This window comes from Ranitomeya variabilis, chromosome 8 (assembly GCF_051348905.1).
Source record: "Ranitomeya variabilis isolate aRanVar5 chromosome 8, aRanVar5.hap1, whole genome shotgun sequence".
Taxonomy (NCBI): Eukaryota; Metazoa; Chordata; class Amphibia; order Anura; family Dendrobatidae; genus Ranitomeya; species Ranitomeya variabilis.
The window spans coordinates 190,019,007-190,038,239 of NC_135239.1; the positions used below are offsets into that span (position 1 = coordinate 190,019,007).

General features: G+C 45.0%; 3 protein-coding genes across 7 annotated transcripts in view; all 3 read left to right on the top strand.

The window, feature by feature from the left end:
• Positions 1-517: 517 nt before the first annotated feature.
• Positions 518-5,432, top strand: RPP14 (ribonuclease P/MRP subunit p14). Of its 3 annotated transcripts, none has more exons than XM_077278622.1 (6): positions 518-783; positions 3,175-3,280; positions 3,352-3,436; positions 3,855-3,931; positions 4,520-4,598; positions 4,730-5,432. In XM_077278622.1, the coding sequence occupies exons 1-6, from the start codon at positions 669-671 to the stop codon at positions 4,784-4,786; spliced, it is 519 nt and encodes a 172-aa protein (XP_077134737.1). In that variant the 5' UTR covers positions 518-668; the 3' UTR covers positions 4,787-5,432. The 3 variants fall into 3 exon arrangements, with proteins under 3 accessions (XP_077134737.1, XP_077134738.1, XP_077134739.1); XM_077278623.1 differs by having other exon boundaries at positions 674-783; positions 3,120-3,280; XM_077278624.1 differs by lacking the exon at positions 518-783 and adding an exon at positions 2,488-2,771.
• HTD2 (hydroxyacyl-thioester dehydratase type 2) lies at positions 4,799-5,432 on the top strand. Its single transcript, XM_077278625.1, has one exon. It carries the CDS (start codon positions 4,799-4,801, stop codon positions 5,288-5,290), a length of 492 nt encoding a protein of 163 aa, XP_077134740.1. The 3' UTR covers positions 5,291-5,432.
• A 3,886-nt stretch (positions 5,433-9,318) lies between these two features.
• Positions 9,319-19,233, top strand: part of PXK (PX domain containing serine/threonine kinase like) — a 58,030-nt gene continuing 48,115 nt past the window's right edge. For 2 of the 3 annotated variants that reach the window (XM_077278638.1, XM_077278639.1), the window contains exon 1: positions 9,386-9,547. In XM_077278638.1, coding sequence (XP_077134753.1) covers positions 9,446-9,547 — 102 coding nt within the window. In that variant the 5' untranslated portion in view covers positions 9,386-9,445. Of the gene's footprint in view, positions 9,548-19,233 lie in introns of all 3 variants that reach the window. The other variant, XM_077278637.1, reaches the window with a different exon arrangement.

A 19,233-nucleotide genomic window follows, 5' to 3' on the forward strand; every position in this document is an offset into this window, starting at 1 on the left:
GGGGGAATGTACTGTGGGACATCATACTGTGTGTGAGGGGGAATGTACTGTGGGGACATCATACTGTGTGTGAGGGGGTCACTGTTGGGAGCATGAAGGGGAAACTGTTCTGTGTGGCAGCACTAATGGGCTTTACTAGGACCCAGCAGTTAGGAAGTGGCTTAATCTAAAATAAAAATTGTCGTAGCACGGAACGCACTATCTTTCTTTTGGAAGCTGTCCTGTGTCTTAATAAAGCAATTCACTAGAAGCGGACACTTGATCTGGAGTAATTTCAGGAGGCCAACATTTACAAATTTGTAAATAATAATATAAAATATGCAAAATTTAGCAAATCTGAGCAACCTGTTCTGTTCTAAAGCTATATACATCTGTTTCTCTATCAACCTGTAATCTATTTATTTATACTGCATCCATAAGATACGCGCTGCTCTGACCGAATATTACGCGTTATCTTCTCTCTCGTTACGACTTCCGCTCCTTACTTTATTCCTCCGCTAGAGGGCGGTGTACCACAGTCTTTGACAGTTGTGTTTAGGAACGTTAAGAACAATGTTACAGTTCCCGGGGGAAAAGTTACACAGCGCACAGAAGAGAAGTGCATACACCCTTACTGTGATGTCTCCACGTTAGGCGCCATTTTGGCTGAGATAAATCATTACTCGTCTATGCGTTTTGGTCTTCTGAAATATGGCCGCCAACCTAAACAATTTCTGAATAGTCTTGTAGAGAAACATGAGGTCGCAGAGGCTTGTGGGCTTCATTGCTCGGGGGAATATGCCGGTGAGTGTTGTATTACTCGTGGCTTGAACTGTATAGAAGAGACTCAATTATTTATTAATGCAAGTGGTCACGCACGTGCTTGTGCTCCATTACTGCTACTGTCTGAAGTGCTACTCCTAATAAAAGGGGATGTTCCAAGACCTATGCCTGGTCCTTACGCCATACTGTCATAGTGTTGGGGTCTTCTGCTCTGTGCCCCCCACTATGTGTCCAATAGAGAGCGGCACAGTTAGACATGCTGCGTCATGTGAATGGACGCCATGTCGGACTCTTTACTTCCATAAAACTCAAATACATAGAAAGGTTTCTGCCTGGTGTCGGACCTCCACCGATCTGATATGTATGACCTATCCCTTTAATATCACAACCCCTTTAATATCATAATCCCTTTAATATCCGACTGTTATGGGCCCCGCCGGCTGTTCATGAGTCGCATAGAATCAGAAGGGATTTTTATTTTTGTTTTTAACCTAAGTTTAAAGTTTCAACCGGACATAAAATCGTTCCCGGGGGTGAGGGAAATACTTGGGAGTACAATTGTGAAAAAAGTCTGTAATTTTTTGAAAAGTCGCATTTCATGAATCGTCAGAAAATGTGGGAAATAAAACCCTCACCTGCAAAGACGAAAATAAAACAGGTGAACACAAAGTTACTTTAAAGAAGGCAAAAATTTAAAGAAAAATTTCAAAACCTAAAGGCAAAAAAGCAATGATGGATGGAGCCCGGAGAGCACGAGCCGAGACCCCACAGCTGCTCCGCACACTGGACACTGCCGGTTTTGGTACTGCAGCTCATATGTTCTGGTATTGATGACATGTGAGTGAATCGGAGGGTTCTTTGAAGGATTAAAGGGAGTGTGGCGGCTAAAAAAACCCCAAAACATTATTTCCTTGCAGGGGGATTATAGCTGCTCCGATGACTGGAAACGAGCAGCTGCTGGGAGAATATAACTTCATTTTCTTCATTTTTTTTAGTGCAGCAAGGCTTTGATTCTTACACTTAAAGGGGTTGTCCACGAGTCGGAGAACCCCTTCTCGATCACTAGGTTTCTCCCCCGTAACAACAGCTGTACTCGCCTCGTGGGAACACGGACTGAGGCAGCTCGTTTAAAGCATCAATATGTTATAAAAGTGTGAAATGTGGAGTGTAACTTCAGTCACTCTTACTTTTTGGATATTTGGTGATGAGTGCACACTTTTCTTTTTCTAGATCTATGCTGGGGGTGGGCAGAGTTTCGTCTACAGCAGAGGTGTCAAACTGCATTCCTCGAGAGCCGCCAACAGGTCATGTTTTCAGGATTTCCTTAGCATTCCACAAGGTGCTGAAATCATTCTGTGCAGGTGATTAAATTATCACCTGTGCAATACAAGGTAATCCTGAAAACATGACCTGTTGGCGGCCCTCGAGGAATGCAGTTTGACACCTCTGGACATGACCAGTCGCAGTGTGAAGCCTCATCCTGAAAGGATAACCCCTAGTAGGGAGTATTTGGCTGCTCTAGCCGCTGATAACCAGGAAACGCTGCCCGCTCCTGCACATTTTGATATTAGTATTCATATATCGCCTGGATCGGCCGCTGCATGAGGATGAGACTCTGCCTCCCCTTGGTGGCCAATGGCTACTTAATTTTCTTTTTAAAAAATGAGCTCATTGGTCAGTAGCAGGGTGTGTGCTATAGATGTGCGGCACTTACAGAGGATTTCCGGTTTTGGAAACCTCCTGTTCCCATGCGCAGTTTAATTCCCCCCCCCCAAAAAAAAAACAAACTTCCATACTCACCCTCCCCAGGTCCAGTGCTGAGTCACAATCGCTGCTGTCATGTCGACAGTGCTGCAGTCAATAACTTAGCTGATCGGCTCATTATGTCAACTTGGGCAGAGTCTCTACGCTCACTGATTAGCTGCAGCGCTGTCTAGGAGACATCAGCACTGCAGGCAATAACAGACACAAGGAGCAGTGGCGGAGACTCAGTGTTGGACCTTGGGAGGGTGAGTTAAAAAAAAGTATTTATTTTTTTTTTTAAACAATTTGCAGCAGGGGCAGAAACTGGAATTATACCCCTCTATACACTGCATGCTCTGTCTTTTACCTTTTATGTATGCATGTAATAGTCATGCTTAACCATTAGATGTCACCCATATCCTTTCATATGCAGTATGTGTGTGTGTGTATATATATATATATATATATATATATATATATATATATATATATATATATATATATATATATATAATTTTATTTTTTATTTTTTTTTTTTTAATTTTGCTATTTTATTTGGGTTTTCTTTAAACTTTTTTTTTTAAATATTCCATGTGCAATGTACAACTAAACAGGTCTGTTTAAGCAGTCATCAGTGGTGACATCTACAGTCTTCTCCTCTTCTTTAAGCTGAGTGTATAAGCATGGACGATAGACCCAAACCTGCAGAAGCCACCACGTACCAGAGGATCGTGCAGAAGAACTTCTCCGAGTATCATTACTTGAAGACTCAGCTGTAAGTATCTATAAAATCTCCTACTACCTAAACTCTACCGCCGCATATAACTGACTGTGTATTATCTACAGGGTCTTTCAAGACAAGACCCCCAAAATTTCTGCAGCTCAGTTCAAGTCATTGATTCTCTCGGCATTGAAGGATTTGCACGGAGAGGTAATATACAATAAACTATTATTTCTGACGAACTAACATCAGTTTATAGAAAAAAAAAAAAAAAGGATTGGACATGCTGAATTTCTACATGCCTCATCTTAACTTCTCAGATGTTTCTAGCAGCAGCTTATTCCTCTCTCTCCATTCAGACAACACACCGCTTCAGGCAATGTTCACACTGAGGTTTTGAGGTCCTCAAAACTTTAATTTTTTTTCTCTGAGCATTTTTTTAATCCTTTTGATTTGAGCAGATTGTCTCAAGATTCGCTATAAAGACGCGACACACTTTTTTTAAAATTATTTTTCACCAGTTGTTTTCTCAAACCTTTTTTCAAGCAAAAAAATAAAAAAAAACCTCAGAGTTTTTTTTGTACACAGAAAAAGATTTAAAATTGCACATTTTGTCCTTTGTTCTCAGGTCGGAGTTTCCTTCCCGTTGGACCTGTTAAAATTTGATGAAAAGACCCTGTGCGCCATACTGCGGATCAAGAGCAGGCAAGTAGCTGTGGCCAATGGGTAAAATATAATGGGTGTAAGTCAAGGCATAAGTAGTATGTTTCCTGTCTGTATATGGAAGACGCTAATTATTTACTTAGACGTCATAGAACAGAATTTTGGTTTATTGGTTATTTCCTTCCAAAAAGCAAAATTAAGCATGGAGAGGGGAGGAAGTAATTCGGGTAGGGTGGAGAAAAGCAGGCTATAAACCAGGAGGAAAACACAAGAAGAGGAACTTAGTGCAGGATAGAAGCTGTGCTGATATAAGAGCAGTGAAAACAGCAGAGCTCACATCCAGCCTATATTACTGGGAGAGACGCTCCCACATGAGAAACATCTGAATTTTGGGTCCGTCATAAAAATGAATAAAGAAATGCATCTTGCAGACTTAAACTTAACACAATTTTTTATTATCTTAAAGATAACTTACATGTGAAATTCATTTTCCGTGTTAAAAGGTTTCTCTGGCCTTTAGTGTTCTTCAATGCAGCAGATCACACAGTCCTGTGTATAAAAGCTGTATAATAAACTGCATTTTTTATTTTTTTTTAATCCGTATTTGTTGAATGTGATCTCTTCTAACAGTGGCCTCGTGAAGCTGTGGACATCTCTGACCCTGCTGGGACAATACCAGGGCCTGCAGTGCAGCGTTCGTGTGTTACAGGTAAATTTCCATGGAACGCGGATCTGGTGACCGTGTCTCCGCCAGCAATGCATGACTGGGAAGACTTGTTTTTGTAGTCTTGCTGCATAGCTGAGCAACATGTTTGCCGTCTTCTGTCCCCTCTCCATCAGACATCACCTTTCCTGTTGGCGTTGGCTGGTAACAGCAGAGAACTAGTCCTGGACTAGACGTTCCTCAGGATGCTCCATCACTTGGTCAACGGTGGAAGATCTTTGGCCGTTTCCTCCAATCTTTCCGTGTTAAGTTGCTTCAGTAATCATACACGGAGGCTGTCGCACCTGCAGGTAGGGGACAGCGCCGAGATCTCAAGGACCTTCACTCAGAAGGACGTTAAACTCTTCTCGGAGCTGACGGGTGACACTAATCCCCTGCACCTCGATGAGACTTTTGCTAAGAACACAAGATTTGAAAAACCCGTCGTACATGGGGTCCTCCTCAACGGCCTGGTGTCTGCCGTGTTGGGCACGAAGCTGCCAGGGGAGGGTTGTGTGCTCCTTTCCCAGGACATTCGCTTCCCGGCACCTCTCCACGCTGGGGAAGAAGTCGTAGCAAGAGCACAAGTGAAGGCGCTAAAGAGATCATTGGCGTTCATCAGTGTATCTTGTGTAGCCGCTAATGGTGGCCGGACCGTCATGGAAGGGACGGTGAAAGTGCTCATTCCTGGCCACTGATCAGAGTATAAGACTTTGGTGTGATATTCTTTAAGTTTAAGATGTTGATCGATGTGCTTCGTTGACCCAGAATATTGGCGTCTAATATAATAATCATTTTGGTTATTTTTAATTGTGTAGTAAACATTCACTCGTGACTGAATTACTGTTGGTGTGAGCGAGGGTCTTCAGACCCGAACCTGCAGAAGTATACGTCTATATACTGCCATTACATCGGATCATGGGACTTGCAATTGTGGCTGTAATACAGAGGGAATAAAAATACAGCCGCCATACTGTAGTGTGAACCTTCCCCTATCGCGAGTTATTGCCCACCTGCTCGAGTGCATCCAACCATATGCGGCAGCCGCAAAACTCAGCCTTACGTGCACAAACGGCAAGTTGAACTGTGAGGATCAAGACGCAACAGAAGACACATAACAGGGAGGGCAGAAAAGCGCAGGAACTGAAGAGTCAGTCTGGGGATAGCAGCAGCATTTGTTATTGAACTAATCCAGAGGAAAGTTTGTAATGCTTTCAGCAGACGAAGGGTTAACAATAGTGATTGAGCAAACGTGCTGGGATAAGGTGTTAGCTGAGCGTGCTCGGATAATGTTTGAGTCCCCACGGCTGCATGTTTTACAGCTGCAACACGTGGGGATTGCCTAACAGCCGTAAAACATGCAGCCGCGGGGACACGAACATATTGTCCGCGCATGCTCACATAACACCTTATCCCAGCACAGTCGCTCATCACCAGTTAACACACAATGGAAGCCACTGGTAGCAGAGATGAAGAGACAAACTTTTTTTTTTATGGGGATGATATACTGTGATGCAGGATTAATAGTAATGCGAACAGTCTCCAGAGAGGAGCTTGTTATGCTTACAGCAGGTGAAGAGTGAGCTGCAGGTCCGAGCCAGGAAACAAATGTAGATTGTAAGAGCAAACAGAAGATTGATGAAATGATACCAGAGCAGTAAACTGGTGGAACAAACTCCAAGGTAACAAATGCAAAAGGCTTACATGACTCAGACTCTTAAAGTCAGATGTAATTGGCCTTGTGTGAGGTCACTGGGGTTCACCAGATAACTTGATTAGCGGCAGCCATAGGGCAACGGAGCAGAGACCGGTACGTGACAGATCACACTTAGAAAGCGGTCGGTAATCAACAAAAATATGGCTTTTCTTCCCGGATCACCGTAATATCTGCATCAAATAATTATTTTGCCCATTTTCAAAGTTGTTCTGTCGCATCTGATCCAACGCTGCCAGAATCTCCTTCTCCCAATGGTCTCAGTTCTTCCTCTTCGGTCTAGATTAACAAATGACCGCTGCAGTCATGATACAATGTTACTTACCTTTGCAACTAGTGATTGCCTGCAGCGGTCACATGCCCGACTGGACTGAACAGAACAGAAAATGCCGAACTCAATCAGTAAGGCGAGTATTGGAGATGAAGAAATAAATGGGTAGGACCCAGGTCAGCACTCGGTGAACTGCCTCCTGTCTATTGATCAGCCGGCCTAATACGATGTCACTAATCAGAAGAGGAGCTGCGGATGCCCACTAAGGGTTACTGGACGTGCGAAAATTAATGGGAATTTCTAACTCTCTCAAATGTACGGCAAGATTGGCTGGAAAAAAAAAAGGATTGGGCATATTAAAATGTCGACAGGCCTGATCCTTTCCAAGGCAGAATGCTGCTGCCAAAGGAGCCCAACAGCTGGAATATAGATACTCGCAGGCGGAGCTGGAACTTGAATTTCTGGGCCCCAATGCAGTTTTTTTCTTTTAACATGACTCCCAGGTATCATCTATCAGTCGTATCACTCATGTGCCATCATAAAGCTTTTTTCTTGCTACTGCATCATATAAAGAGGTATACACACAACATATAAAGAGGTATACACACATATAAAGAGGTATACACACATCATATAAAGAGGTATACACACATCATATAAAGAGGTATACACACATCATATAAAGAGGTACACATACATCATATAAAGAGGTATACACACAACATATAAAGAGGTATACACACATATAAAGAGGTATACACACATCATATAAAGAGGTATACACACATCATATAAAGAGGTATACACACATCATATAAAGAGGTATACACACATCATATAAAGAGGTATACACACATATAAAGAGGTACACACATCATATAAAGAGGTATACACACATATAAAGAAGTATACACACATAAAGAGGTATACACACATATAAAGAGGTATACACACATCATATAAAGAAGTATACACACATATAAAGAGGTATACACACATATAAAGAGGTATACACACATATAAAGAGGTATACACACATATATAGAGGTATACACACATATAAAGAAGTATACACACATATAAAGAGGTATACACACATATAAAGAGGTATACACACATATAAAGAGGTATACACACATATATAGAGGTATACACACATCATATAAAGAGGTATACACACATCATATAAAGAGGTATACACACATCATATAAAGAGGTATACACACATATAAAGAGGTACACACATCATATAAAGAGGTATACACACATATAAAGAAGTATACACACATATAAAGAAGTACACACACATATAAAGAGGTATACACACATCATATAAAGAGGTATACACAGATCATATAAAGAGGTATACACACATATAAAGAGGTACACACACATATAAAGAAGTACACACACATATAAAGAGGTATACACAGATCATATAAAGAGGTATACACACATATAAAGAGGTATACACACACATATAAAGAGGTACACACACATATAAAGAGGTACACACACATAAAGAAGTATACACACATATAAAGAGGTATACACACATATAAAGAGGTACACACACATATAAAGAGGTACACACACATAAAGAAGTATACACACATATAAAGAGGTATACACACATATAAAGAGGTATACACACATATATAGAGGTATACACACACATATAAAGAGGTACACACACATATAAAGAGGTACACACACATAAAGAAGTATACACACATATAAAGAGGTATACACACATATAAAGAGGTATACACACATAAAGAGGTATACACACATATAAAGAGGTATACACACATATATAGAGGTATACACACATATAAAGAGGTACACACACATAAAGAGGTATACACACATATAAAGAGGTATACACACACATATAAAGAGGTATACACACATATAAAGAGGTACACACACATAAAGAGGTATACACACATATAAAGAGGTATACACACACATATAAAGAGGTATACACACATATATAGAGGTATACACACATAAAGAGGTATACACACACATAAAGAGGTATACACACACATATAAAGAGGTATACACACATATAAAGAGGTATACACAGATCATATAAAGAGGTATACACACATCATATAAAGAGGTACACACACATATAAAGAGGTACACACACATATAAAGAGGTATACACACATATAAAGAGGTATACACAGATCATATAAAGAGGTATACACACATCATATAAAGAGGTACACACACATATAAAGAGGTACACACACATATAAAGAGGTATACACACATATAAAGAGGTACACACATATAAAGAGGTATACACATATACAGAGGTACACACATAAAGAGGTACACACACATATATAGAGGTATACACACATATAAAGAGGTATACACACATATAAAGAGGTACACACATATAAAGAGGTATACACATATACAGAGGTACACACATAAAGAGGTACACACACATATATAGAGGTATACACACATATAAAGAGGTACACACACATATAAAGAGGTATACACATTATATATAGAGGTATACACACATATATAAAGAGGTATACACATCATATACAGAGGTATACACACACATAAAGAGGTATACACACATATATGACTAGTAAATGCTGCTGCCACCTTCCTCCATAGTGAGTGACATGCTGCGCCCCCTGCAGGTTCCGCTCCTGTAGTGCACGTCTCCTCCGCACTGACACTCGCTCTGCCCCTCCGTGTAAGCCACGCCCACCCCAATGACAGCTCCTCCTTTCCCCTCCCACTTCGACACCGCCGCTCCACCCCGCGCTCCTGGCCCCGCCCCTCGGCACTGCCAGGCCTGCGCTCAGTAGTCCGCCTGCTGCCGCCGGGATGGCGTTCATGGAGAAACCGGCGGTCAACAAGCTCCTCCTGGATGACACGGTCCCGCTCACCGCCGTCATAGAGGCCAGCCAGAGCCTGCAGTCACACACGGTGGGTGTATGCGGCGTGCAGAGACTGCTGTCCGTGCTATGTACCCGGTCTCCGCTGTATGTACCGTGTGTACAGCCCGGGGGCGCGGACATGTGACCTGGATATAGGAAGTGTCAGTGCCGTATGACGTCACAGTGCGAGCGTTATATGCCGGGTGTCAGTGCAGTGTGACTGGGCGCTTACCTGTGTGCGGTAATGAGCGCTGTGCCGGACCATCCGCTGTGCCGGACTATGCACTGTACCAGACTATGCGCTGCACTGTGCCGGACCATGCGCTGTGCCGGACCATGCGCTGTGCCGGACCATGCGCTGTGCCGGACCATGCGCTGTGCCGGACCATCCGCTGTGCCGGACCATGCACTGTACCAGACTATGCGCTGCACTGTGCCGGACCATCCGCTGTGCCGGACTATGCACTGTACCAGACTATGCGCTGCACTGTGCCGGACCATGCGCTGTGCCGGACCATGCGCTGTGCCGGACCATGCGCTGTGCCGGACCATGCGCTGTGCCGGACCATGCGCTGTGCCGGACCATGCGCTTCGCTGTACCGGACCATCCGCTGTGCCGGACTATGCACTGTACCAGACTATGCGCTGCACTGTGCCGGACCATGCGCTGTGCCGGACCATGCGCTGTGCCGGACCATGCGCTGTGCCGGACCATGCGCTGTGCCGGACCATGCGCTGTGCCGGACCATCCGCTGTGCCGGACCATGCACTGTACCAGACTATGCGCTGCACTGTGCCGGACCATCCGCTGTGCCGGACTATGCACTGTACCAGACTATGCGCTGCACTGTGCCGGACCATGCGCTGTGCCGGACCATGCGCTGTGCCGGACCATGCGCTGTGCCGGACCATGCGCTGTGCCGGACCATGCGCTGTGCCGGACCATGCGCTGTGCCGGACCATGCGCTTCGCTGTACCGGACCATCCGCTGTGCCGGACTATGCACTGTACCAGACTATGCGCTGCACTGTGCCGGACCATCCGCTGTGCCAGACTATGTGCTGTACCGGACCATGCGCTGTGCCGGACCATGCGCTCCGCTGTGCCGGACCATGCGCTCCGCTGTGCCGGACTATGCGCTGTGCCAGACTCTCGGCACTGGAGGAAAACAGAATCCTCACCTACCAGCAGAGATCAGCACCACACTTCTGGCTGCTGCTCCCATCACTGTGGCCCCCGGGGGTCCCAGGTGACCCCTTATCACTTTCCAAGGTTTTTAAATTATTTTTTGTCTATAGTTTTACATCAGGATGGGGGGGGGGGGGGTGTCGGTTTTACCGTTACCATTTTGGGGTCCGCACTGTCTGATCTCTTCCATTTTTCATGTTCTGGAAAAGGAAGATTTCAATTTTTATATGGATTGTTTATTTATTTTTTTTACTTTGCTTTTTACAATATCTATAGGGTTTACATATGTGTTGTTTACACTTTCTATAAGGTTTTATTTAATTCTTTTTAACTTTTTCCATAGATATTTTTTTTCTCTCAGTATATTCAATACACACACACATTTTTATTTACACTTTCTATAGTTTTTTTTTTTACTTAGTTTCTTTTTACAATATCTATAGGATATATATATATATATATATATATATATATATATATATATATATATATATATATATATTATATATTATATATTTTTTACACTTTCTATGGGGTTTTATTTCATTTTTTTACTTTTTCTATAGGTATTCTCTATTATATTCTATATATAGTATATACCGTACTTTTTATTTACACTTTCCATAGTGTTTTTTTTTTTGTTTTTTTAATTTGTCTCTATTGGGGACTTGAACCCTTGAGCTCTTGTACAAAACTCTGTAATATTGCCGAGTATTGTAAAGCCCCCGATCTCCTACAAGAAGCCCATAAATATAGAAACATGGGGGACACTGGGGGTCCTTCGTTGGTCCTCCAGGCCAGTTGCACACGATTTCCAACCGCTTGAATGCCGCTTTCGTAATTGACCGTGGCATCTAAGGGGTTAAACTGCTGTGATCGGAGCTAGCTTTCTTCATTCCGGATTCTCAGATTTTACAGATTAATGGATTTATTCCACATAGATATAATGTCCTATATGTAAGTCGTTGTTGTTAGATTTTGTATGATGGGCTCACCCCGTCTACATCGTCAGGACACAGGCGTGAAAGGGTTACACTCTCACAGCAGACTGGTGAATAGGGGGGCTATGGGATCTCTGTGTGGACGGACACTGTGGGGGGCTTGTGCCCTGTTCGGCCCTACCATTAACCCATTAATGCGCACTTGTGATAACGGGAAGAATTCTCATTCATTACAGCAGGGCGACTTTTAGAAATATTCACACCAGGATTGTCAAAAACTTTGTTTGGTAAAGTAAACTTTATATTGTTTATTTCATCAACACTGATCCAAAATGCCGTGAATATTGTTTTGGGATTTTTTATTTATTTTTTTTAGCTCTGATATCGGTTCTCATTATTCAGATCTTGAAATAAAGCCATAAACTTAAATAATAAGATTCTTGTCTCCTTCAGCGGCCACTAGAGGGAGCTCAACCTTGACTTTTACTTGTGGAGGCCGCAGACTTAACTTTTGGATGTCGGTCCAATCAGGACCCTGACTTCCCAGGAGCATGGCACCGCCCACATGACTCTTCAGTGGTAATTGCGCACACTACTTTATAACTTAATTTTACCCTATACACCTTATGCCACAAGTGTCTGTTCAGACAGGAGAATTTTTAGGAACGAGCTTCACTGGTGGTGATTTCATTTCACTGAAACAAGTGTTCATTTTCCCTGCAGCGCCACCACTGGTGAAAAGAGAGCATTACACAATTCCTATTGAAATAGGCTTGTTCTGGAATGCTTGGATGTGCCATGTCCCCCTCTTTCTAGCCCTGACCGAGGGTCTTCATCAGGACCCCGGTACCGAGGGTCTTCATCAGGACCCCGGTACCGAGGGTCTTCATCAGGACCCCGGTACCGAGGGTCTTCATCAGGACCCCGGTACCGAGGGTCTTCATCAGGACCCCGGTACCGAGGGTCTTCATCAGGACCCCGGTACCGAGGGTCTTCATCAGGACCCTGGTTCTGATGATGCTTTTTTTGGATCAGGTGACGTTTCCCGTTAGATTAGATTGTCCTGATGTGATACAGCAGAAGGAAGTCAGAATCTGAGATGACAGCGTGTCTGACCCCGTGACTGGAGCAGATGTTACTGTATGGCTATTGCAACATATCCTCCTATGTGGCGGGTGAATACCGCCATCGCTGACACCCTGCACAATACATAGTAACTGTAACAAGCGCAGTGGAAGCGTTATGTAACTCCGAGTATAAGAGGAGCTGGAGGTGTGAGCCGCTCTGGCACCATTATGTCACTGTAATACCTTAGTCACCCCCCCCCCCCCCCCTTCTTAAAGGATACGGTCACCTTTGATCACCATGTTAAAGCTGACATGCTAAAGTTAAATGGGGTTGTCTCATCTTGTTAAAGGGAGCGTGTCATTATATTCCAACCACATCCATCATGAATCAGAGGATCAGAGCCAGGTATGCTTTACTAGAAGGCTGCGGAGCATCAGATAAAGTATAGTTTGAAAAGCTGAACTGGGGCTATACCCGGTGTGTCCCTAAAGCAACTGGTACGGGGCGAGGAGAAGCTGACCGGGAACTGCATCGGTGGGCCTCATTCACACGTCCGTGTTTAACCACATACCTGAAATAACTGTAACGGTGTCATCAGTGTTCATTACTAGTATCAGGGTCTCATCCGCGTGTCCGTCATTGCCCACCGCGCGTCCATTTCTACCATCAGTGTGACATGTGAATGAGACCCCGGTCAGTTTTGGAAAGTATGTTTAAGACTATCTTCACACTAATGCGTTATTCACCTTTTTTTATGCATTTTTTTAGGCAAATTTTCAGATGCTTTTCACAGTACCAGCAAAGTCTATGAAAGTCTGAGATTTCAGAAATCTCATGCACACATACAGTTTTTATCGGTATTTTGTGCCTTTTCTTGGTTTTCGCATAATAGAGCATCTCACTTATTTCAGTGTTTTTTCAGCTTTTTTCACCCATTGAAACTAAGGTGGTGAAAAACACTTGAAAAACGCAGGTATCAGGTTGCTGCTTGTTAGTGGAAAAAAAGCAAGTACAGCAGTATGTGAAACCCATTTGTTTTTGTGATTTCCCAGGTTTACCATCTTGTCTTGGTCACCTGAGATGGCAGTTTGGATTAGTACAGTTTAATTCAATTAGTGATGCCTAAAAAAGTAAACATTGTATGACCAAGGTGTGAGATTGAACAATGCCTCCGGCTGACCAAGGCGTGAGATTGAACAATGCCTGCGGCTGACCCAAGGCGTGAGATTGAACAATGCCTGCGGCTGACCCAAGGCGTGAGATTGAACAATGCCTGCGGCTGACCCAAGGCATGAGATTGAACAATGCCTCCGGCTGACCAAGGCGTGAAATTGAACAATGCCTGCGGCTGACCCAAGGCATGAGATTGAACAATGCCTGCGGCTGACCAAGGTGTGAGATTGAACAATGCCTGCGGCTGACCAAGGCGTGAGATTGAACAATGCCTGCGGCTGACCCAAGGCGTGAGATTGAACAATGCCTGCGGCTGACCCAAGGCGTGAGATTGAACAATGCCTGCGGCTGACCCAAGGCGTGAGATTGAACAATGCCTGCGGCTGACCCAAGGCGTGAGATTGAACAATGCCTGCGGCTGACCCAAGGCGTGAGATTGAACAATGCCTGCGGCTGACCCAAGGCGTGAGATTGAACAATGCCTGCGCCTGACCCAAGGCGTGAGATTGAACAATGCCTGCGCCTGACCCAAGGCGTGAGATTGAACAATGCCTGCGCCTGACCCAAGGCGTGAGATTGAACAATGCCTGCGCCTGACCCAAGGCGTGAGATTGAACAATGCCTGCGGCTGACCCAAGGCGTGAGATTGAACAATGCCTGCGGCTGACCCAAGGCGTGAGATTGAACAATGCCTGCGGCTGACCCAAGGCGTGAGATTGAACAATGCCTGCGGCTGACCCAAGGCGTGAGATTGAACAATGCCTGAGCAACTCAATGCCAGACGAAAGTGTGAAAGTAAACATTGTCTTACAAACTCAATGCACTGACAGGGTCTTGGGTAAATTATTCCAGACCAATTCACCTCCCTCAGCTGTTACATTTGTATGTGTATTTTTTCATGAACCTATGTCTTGCATTGGTGACCTGTGTTCATGCTTCTATGGTGGAATAACAGGTCGAGGAAACTTGCGGTAATGGCAGTATCAGTAAAAAGGACGGCAGGACTAACATTCCAGCTGGGATCTCGCCTGACACATTTATGGTACTAGTAGCGTCTCATCCTGCAGTGCGGCACTGATATTACAGCAATATACTTCGAAGAGTGACGATGGGGTAAAGCGCGTGGAGCTCTGTTTTCCAGACTTTCTGGAGGAGAAATGCAATGAGCTGTGGAAAGCCAATATTGGCGAGCTGCGACGTGTCTGCGGTGTATTGACCTTCGCTCTCCTGCAGTTATGATACTTGACCTTGATACAACTTGATTTATCTCTATGAGCAGCGAGTTCTCCCCCGGACCGGCCGTGATGCTCAGTGCAACGTTTGCCACATTTTCCAGCTCGTTCTCTCCCGGTCTGATGACAGCAGCCCTTTGTGTTCCCTTCCATATTCGTGTTTGTGATCCGGCTTTTCGGCGAAGCGCACAGCTCTCTTTTGTCTCGATTGTTCTCCTGTTATAACAGGACTTTACTTGTGGATTGGCACTTACCCGGCTTATTGATAGCGGAAGAGACTTCTGCATGAACTGGGGAACGCACAGCAGTTATTGAAAATGGTGGACAACGAGTGAAATGAAAGGGGTTGTCACAAGTTCACAGCGTATGGAGCCCGGCCACGGTCTACTGGCCGTTTTCAGGTTTAATTTTTTGTATTGCTACATAGAATAGTGTTACTCACCTATCCTCGCTCCAACACCGAGCTCTGTTTCATCCTTCCCCTACAACCGGCTCTCCCTGTGCTTATCTGAGCCATTCCCTGTGATGTCCTCATCCAAGGCAATTTAAAACTGGCTCAGGAGGCTGTGCACTGCCTGAGTATTCAAGTGCAGTCTGCTGCCACATGCCTTTTAAGGAGTCAAGCAACACTCCTCACTGGGGCCCTGCCGCCCCTCTCGCTTGAGGCCCCACCGCCCCTCTCGCTTGGGGCCCCTCTCGCTTGAGGCCCCGCCGCCCCTCTCGCTTGGGGCCCCGCCGCCCCTCTCGCTTGGGGCCCCGCCGCCCCTCTCGCTTGGGGCCCCGCCGCCCCTCTCGCTTGGGGCCCCGCCGCCCCTCTCGCTTGGGGCCCCGCCGTCCCTCTCCCTTGGGGCCCCGCCGCCCCTCTCGCTTGGGGCCCCGCCGTCATTCTCTCCCTTGGGGCCCCGCCGCCCCTCTCGCTTGGGGCCCCGCCGCCCCTCTCGCTTGGGGCCCCGCCGCCCCTCTCGCTTGGGGCCCCGCCGCCCCTCTCGCTTGGGGCCCCGCCGTCCCTCTCGCTTGGGGCCCCGCCGTCCCTCTCGCTTGGGGCCCCGCCGTCCCTCTCGCTTGGGGCCCCGCCGTCCCTCTCGCTTGGGGCCCCGCCGTCCCTCTCGCTTGGGGCCCTGCCGCCCTCAGGTGCTTGAGTCCTATCCAGCCCCCAGCTTCTACTATCTGGTGCTGTTCATACTATCAACTCTGCTTCATTAAAATACCTGTCCGCCTGCTTGTCTCTGCTATTCCAAGGTGCTGTCCGCACCCTCATTTTCGAGAAACAAGTTTCCTGATTGCCTACTCAGCTCTGCTGTTCCTATGTGCTATCCCCACAACTGTCTGCATATTTGGCTCTGCGTATCCCGCTCTACTGATCCTCTCTGTTCCACATACTGCTCCGTAGCCTTGATCTGCTGCATCATCACCTCCGGTCTGTGCTGCTCACCCTGACTTGCAGCATAGTAAATCCACCTAAGCCGCTGATCCCATAATATATAGATAGTATAGTTTACTACACTATTCAGACCTGAGACATCCAGTAAAAATAAAATTGTACATTTTTTTTTTTTTTTTAAATGGGAGCCCAGTATAGTGGCATTTGCAGGACTTCTGATGGACGGTGAAAAGCAGTGTGAATACCGTCCGAGCATCAGCGGACGTCCTGATTGGCTGCAGTCGGTCCCTTTATGTAGTTTTACTTCTCCCGGAGAGGATGTTTGTACTAATTCTTCCAGGAAACTTTGCTTTTAGCAATGAGTAGCAGAAGTTGTGGTGTCGCCAGAGCTGTTTCTATTGCCTGTGACGTGAAGGTGGGTGAATCGGATGTGACCCCGGCAGTGCCATGGGTTCACCACGTGGGGTCGGCTGCGTGATACTACTCACTAGGGGGGTGCTGCTTTCTATGAGGTTCCCGGAAAGCGGCACATGTGCTCTGAATAGAGCGTCTTCTAGAAAGACCCTTTAATATTGGAGGGGAAAAAAGCTCTGCTATTGGGAACATCTGTGCTGTGAATGCTGAGCACAGTTTAGCGTATTTATCCCAGCTGTAAACATACGGGAGAACAGAAGGATTTAAAATTTTCAAGTGCACTGTTTGATGTCTAGTTACCAGCCACCTCTGCTCTCTGAGTGGCCGGTTTCCTAGGCAAGGAGCGCCCACCACTTGCGGCCTCAATGCCTTAGCTTAGAGCTTACAAGCGATGCTGCGGCCAGCTTCAGTGTGTCTACACTTCTCCAGTGCTGCAGAGGCAACGTTACCTCTGCAAGCAACCTGAACGGGCGCTCAATTTGAACAAACCATGCCCCGGTCTGAACTATCAATCTTCAGGAGTGCACCAACCCGGGGAGGTAGAGGAGCAGTGCACTCTTGAAGAAAGAAGCGGAGAGCGCACATTTAAAGGAAACCTGTCGCAAGGTTTTACCCTTATTAACCATTAAATGTGCTAAATATTGCAGTTTAGCAGTGAATCTGTGCATGCGCATCTTAATAACTTTCATTCTGAGCATACGCTGATCCAAAGGGAGACCAATAGGCATATGTTCTTGTATGTTAGGATTTCCCACCAGGGTTTGCAGAGGATAAACTACATCAGTGATGAATAACCTACCTAAAAGTCATGTCTTATGACGGACATACTCCACCTCCTAATTTCACATTTAGATTACATTTTTCATCTATAGACTATAGAAAAGTGAAACCTGTCTTTGCCCAACATTGTGAAAGTCAGTAGTTGTAAAATCTGACTGCTTCATAGCATCTCATCAGGCTTGTTGCCTTTATTTTTCAGTTTTATTTTAGAAACTGTCAGCAAGCAGGCCAGCTGTTATGGTTTTTCTAGCTTCGAACTGTAGACCCAACTTTTAAAAGATCCGTAAACATCCCCAAAATGCATCAGGCTTGTTTAGATGTTCTTTTGCATGCGTCCGACGCTGAAGTTTATGGTGAAGACGCAGGAGAGGTTTTATTCTGATGACTCTTCCATGAACACCATATTTGTTCAGATGTCTCAACAGTAGAAAGATGTACCACAACTCTAGAATCTACTAAATCTTTCTGAAGGTCTTTTGCAGTCAAGCGTGGATTCTGATTTTCCTCTCTAGCAATCCTGCGAGCAGCTCTCAATGAAAATTTACTTGGTCTTCCAGATCTTATCTTGACCTCCACTGTTCCTGATAACTGCCATTTCGTAATTACATTTCGATCTGTATAAAGGGCAACTTGAAACCCCTTTGCTATCTTCTTATAGCCTTCTTCACTGAGCCTTTCCTAACTACAACAGTGAACAAGCCATAACCGTAACAGGCTAATTAAGGTCTCAAACCTTGGTCAAAGTTATCCGAGCACACAAATCTACAAGAATGCCCAAACTTTTGAATTGGCCTATTTTTTTTTGCAATTTTTTAAAATGTAAAAAATGACAATATAATACAGATAATTTCATCTTCAACTTGCTTAACTGTTCATAATAACAGTAATTTTGATAAGGGTGCCCAAACTTTTACATGCCACTGTAAACCTCCAAATAGTGCCATAAATCCAGTCTGTAGATGACATAAAAATCCCAGATATGTAACAGCTGCCTTTTGCTGATATTTTCCACATAGCATTATTTTATTTTTCTAACAGCAAATGTGAGAAATACAAAATTTGACTTCACGTTTGCGGCAGATTTTCTCGTTGGCAGAGTCTCCCACTGGTCATTTTGTCAGAGATGTGTTGATGCACTATCACGGGTCGCACTGATTTGGACACATAAGGTTGTAGAATGCCGATCACGCGGTCACGGCTCGTGATCTTTTTTTTTTTTTTTCTAGTTGTGTGTTTCCTGGAGTTATTTTTATCACCTGGTAAAGATAAAATCTCAGTGACAAGAAACCTTTCCTGCACGGCCACATTTATTATCGGACACCCATTGCCTACAGGAGGACGAGCTAGTGCCGCACAGCCATGCACTTCGAGCTGGTCACTATCGGGGATATTTTTGGGGGCAGTGACCCAGATGTTTTGGTGGATCCCGTAAGCTTTTCAACTAATTGGTGGCAATAATGTCAAAATGGATCTGTATTAAAACCAGGGCTGTGGAGTCGGTAAGCCAAACCTCCGACTCCTCAACTTCCATGACTCCGACTCCACCAAAATGGGCTCC

Bases quoted from the DNA above. Each gene is read 5' to 3' on its own strand.
- RPP14 (XM_077278622.1), top strand. From the start codon at position 669: ATGCGTTTTGGTCTTCTGAAATATGGCCGCCAACCTAAACAATTTCTG. The intron at 3,437-3,854 runs GTAATATACAAT...CTTTGTTCTCAG, and splicing joins TGAAGGATTTGCACGGAGAG to GTCGGAGTTTCCTTCCCGTT. The intron at 4,599-4,729 runs GTAAATTTCCAT...CCTCTCCATCAG, and splicing joins GCAGCGTTCGTGTGTTACAG to ACATCACCTTTCCTGTTGGC.
- HTD2 (XM_077278625.1), top strand. From the start codon at position 4,799: ATGCTCCATCACTTGGTCAACGGTGGAAGATCTTTGGCCGTTTCCTCC.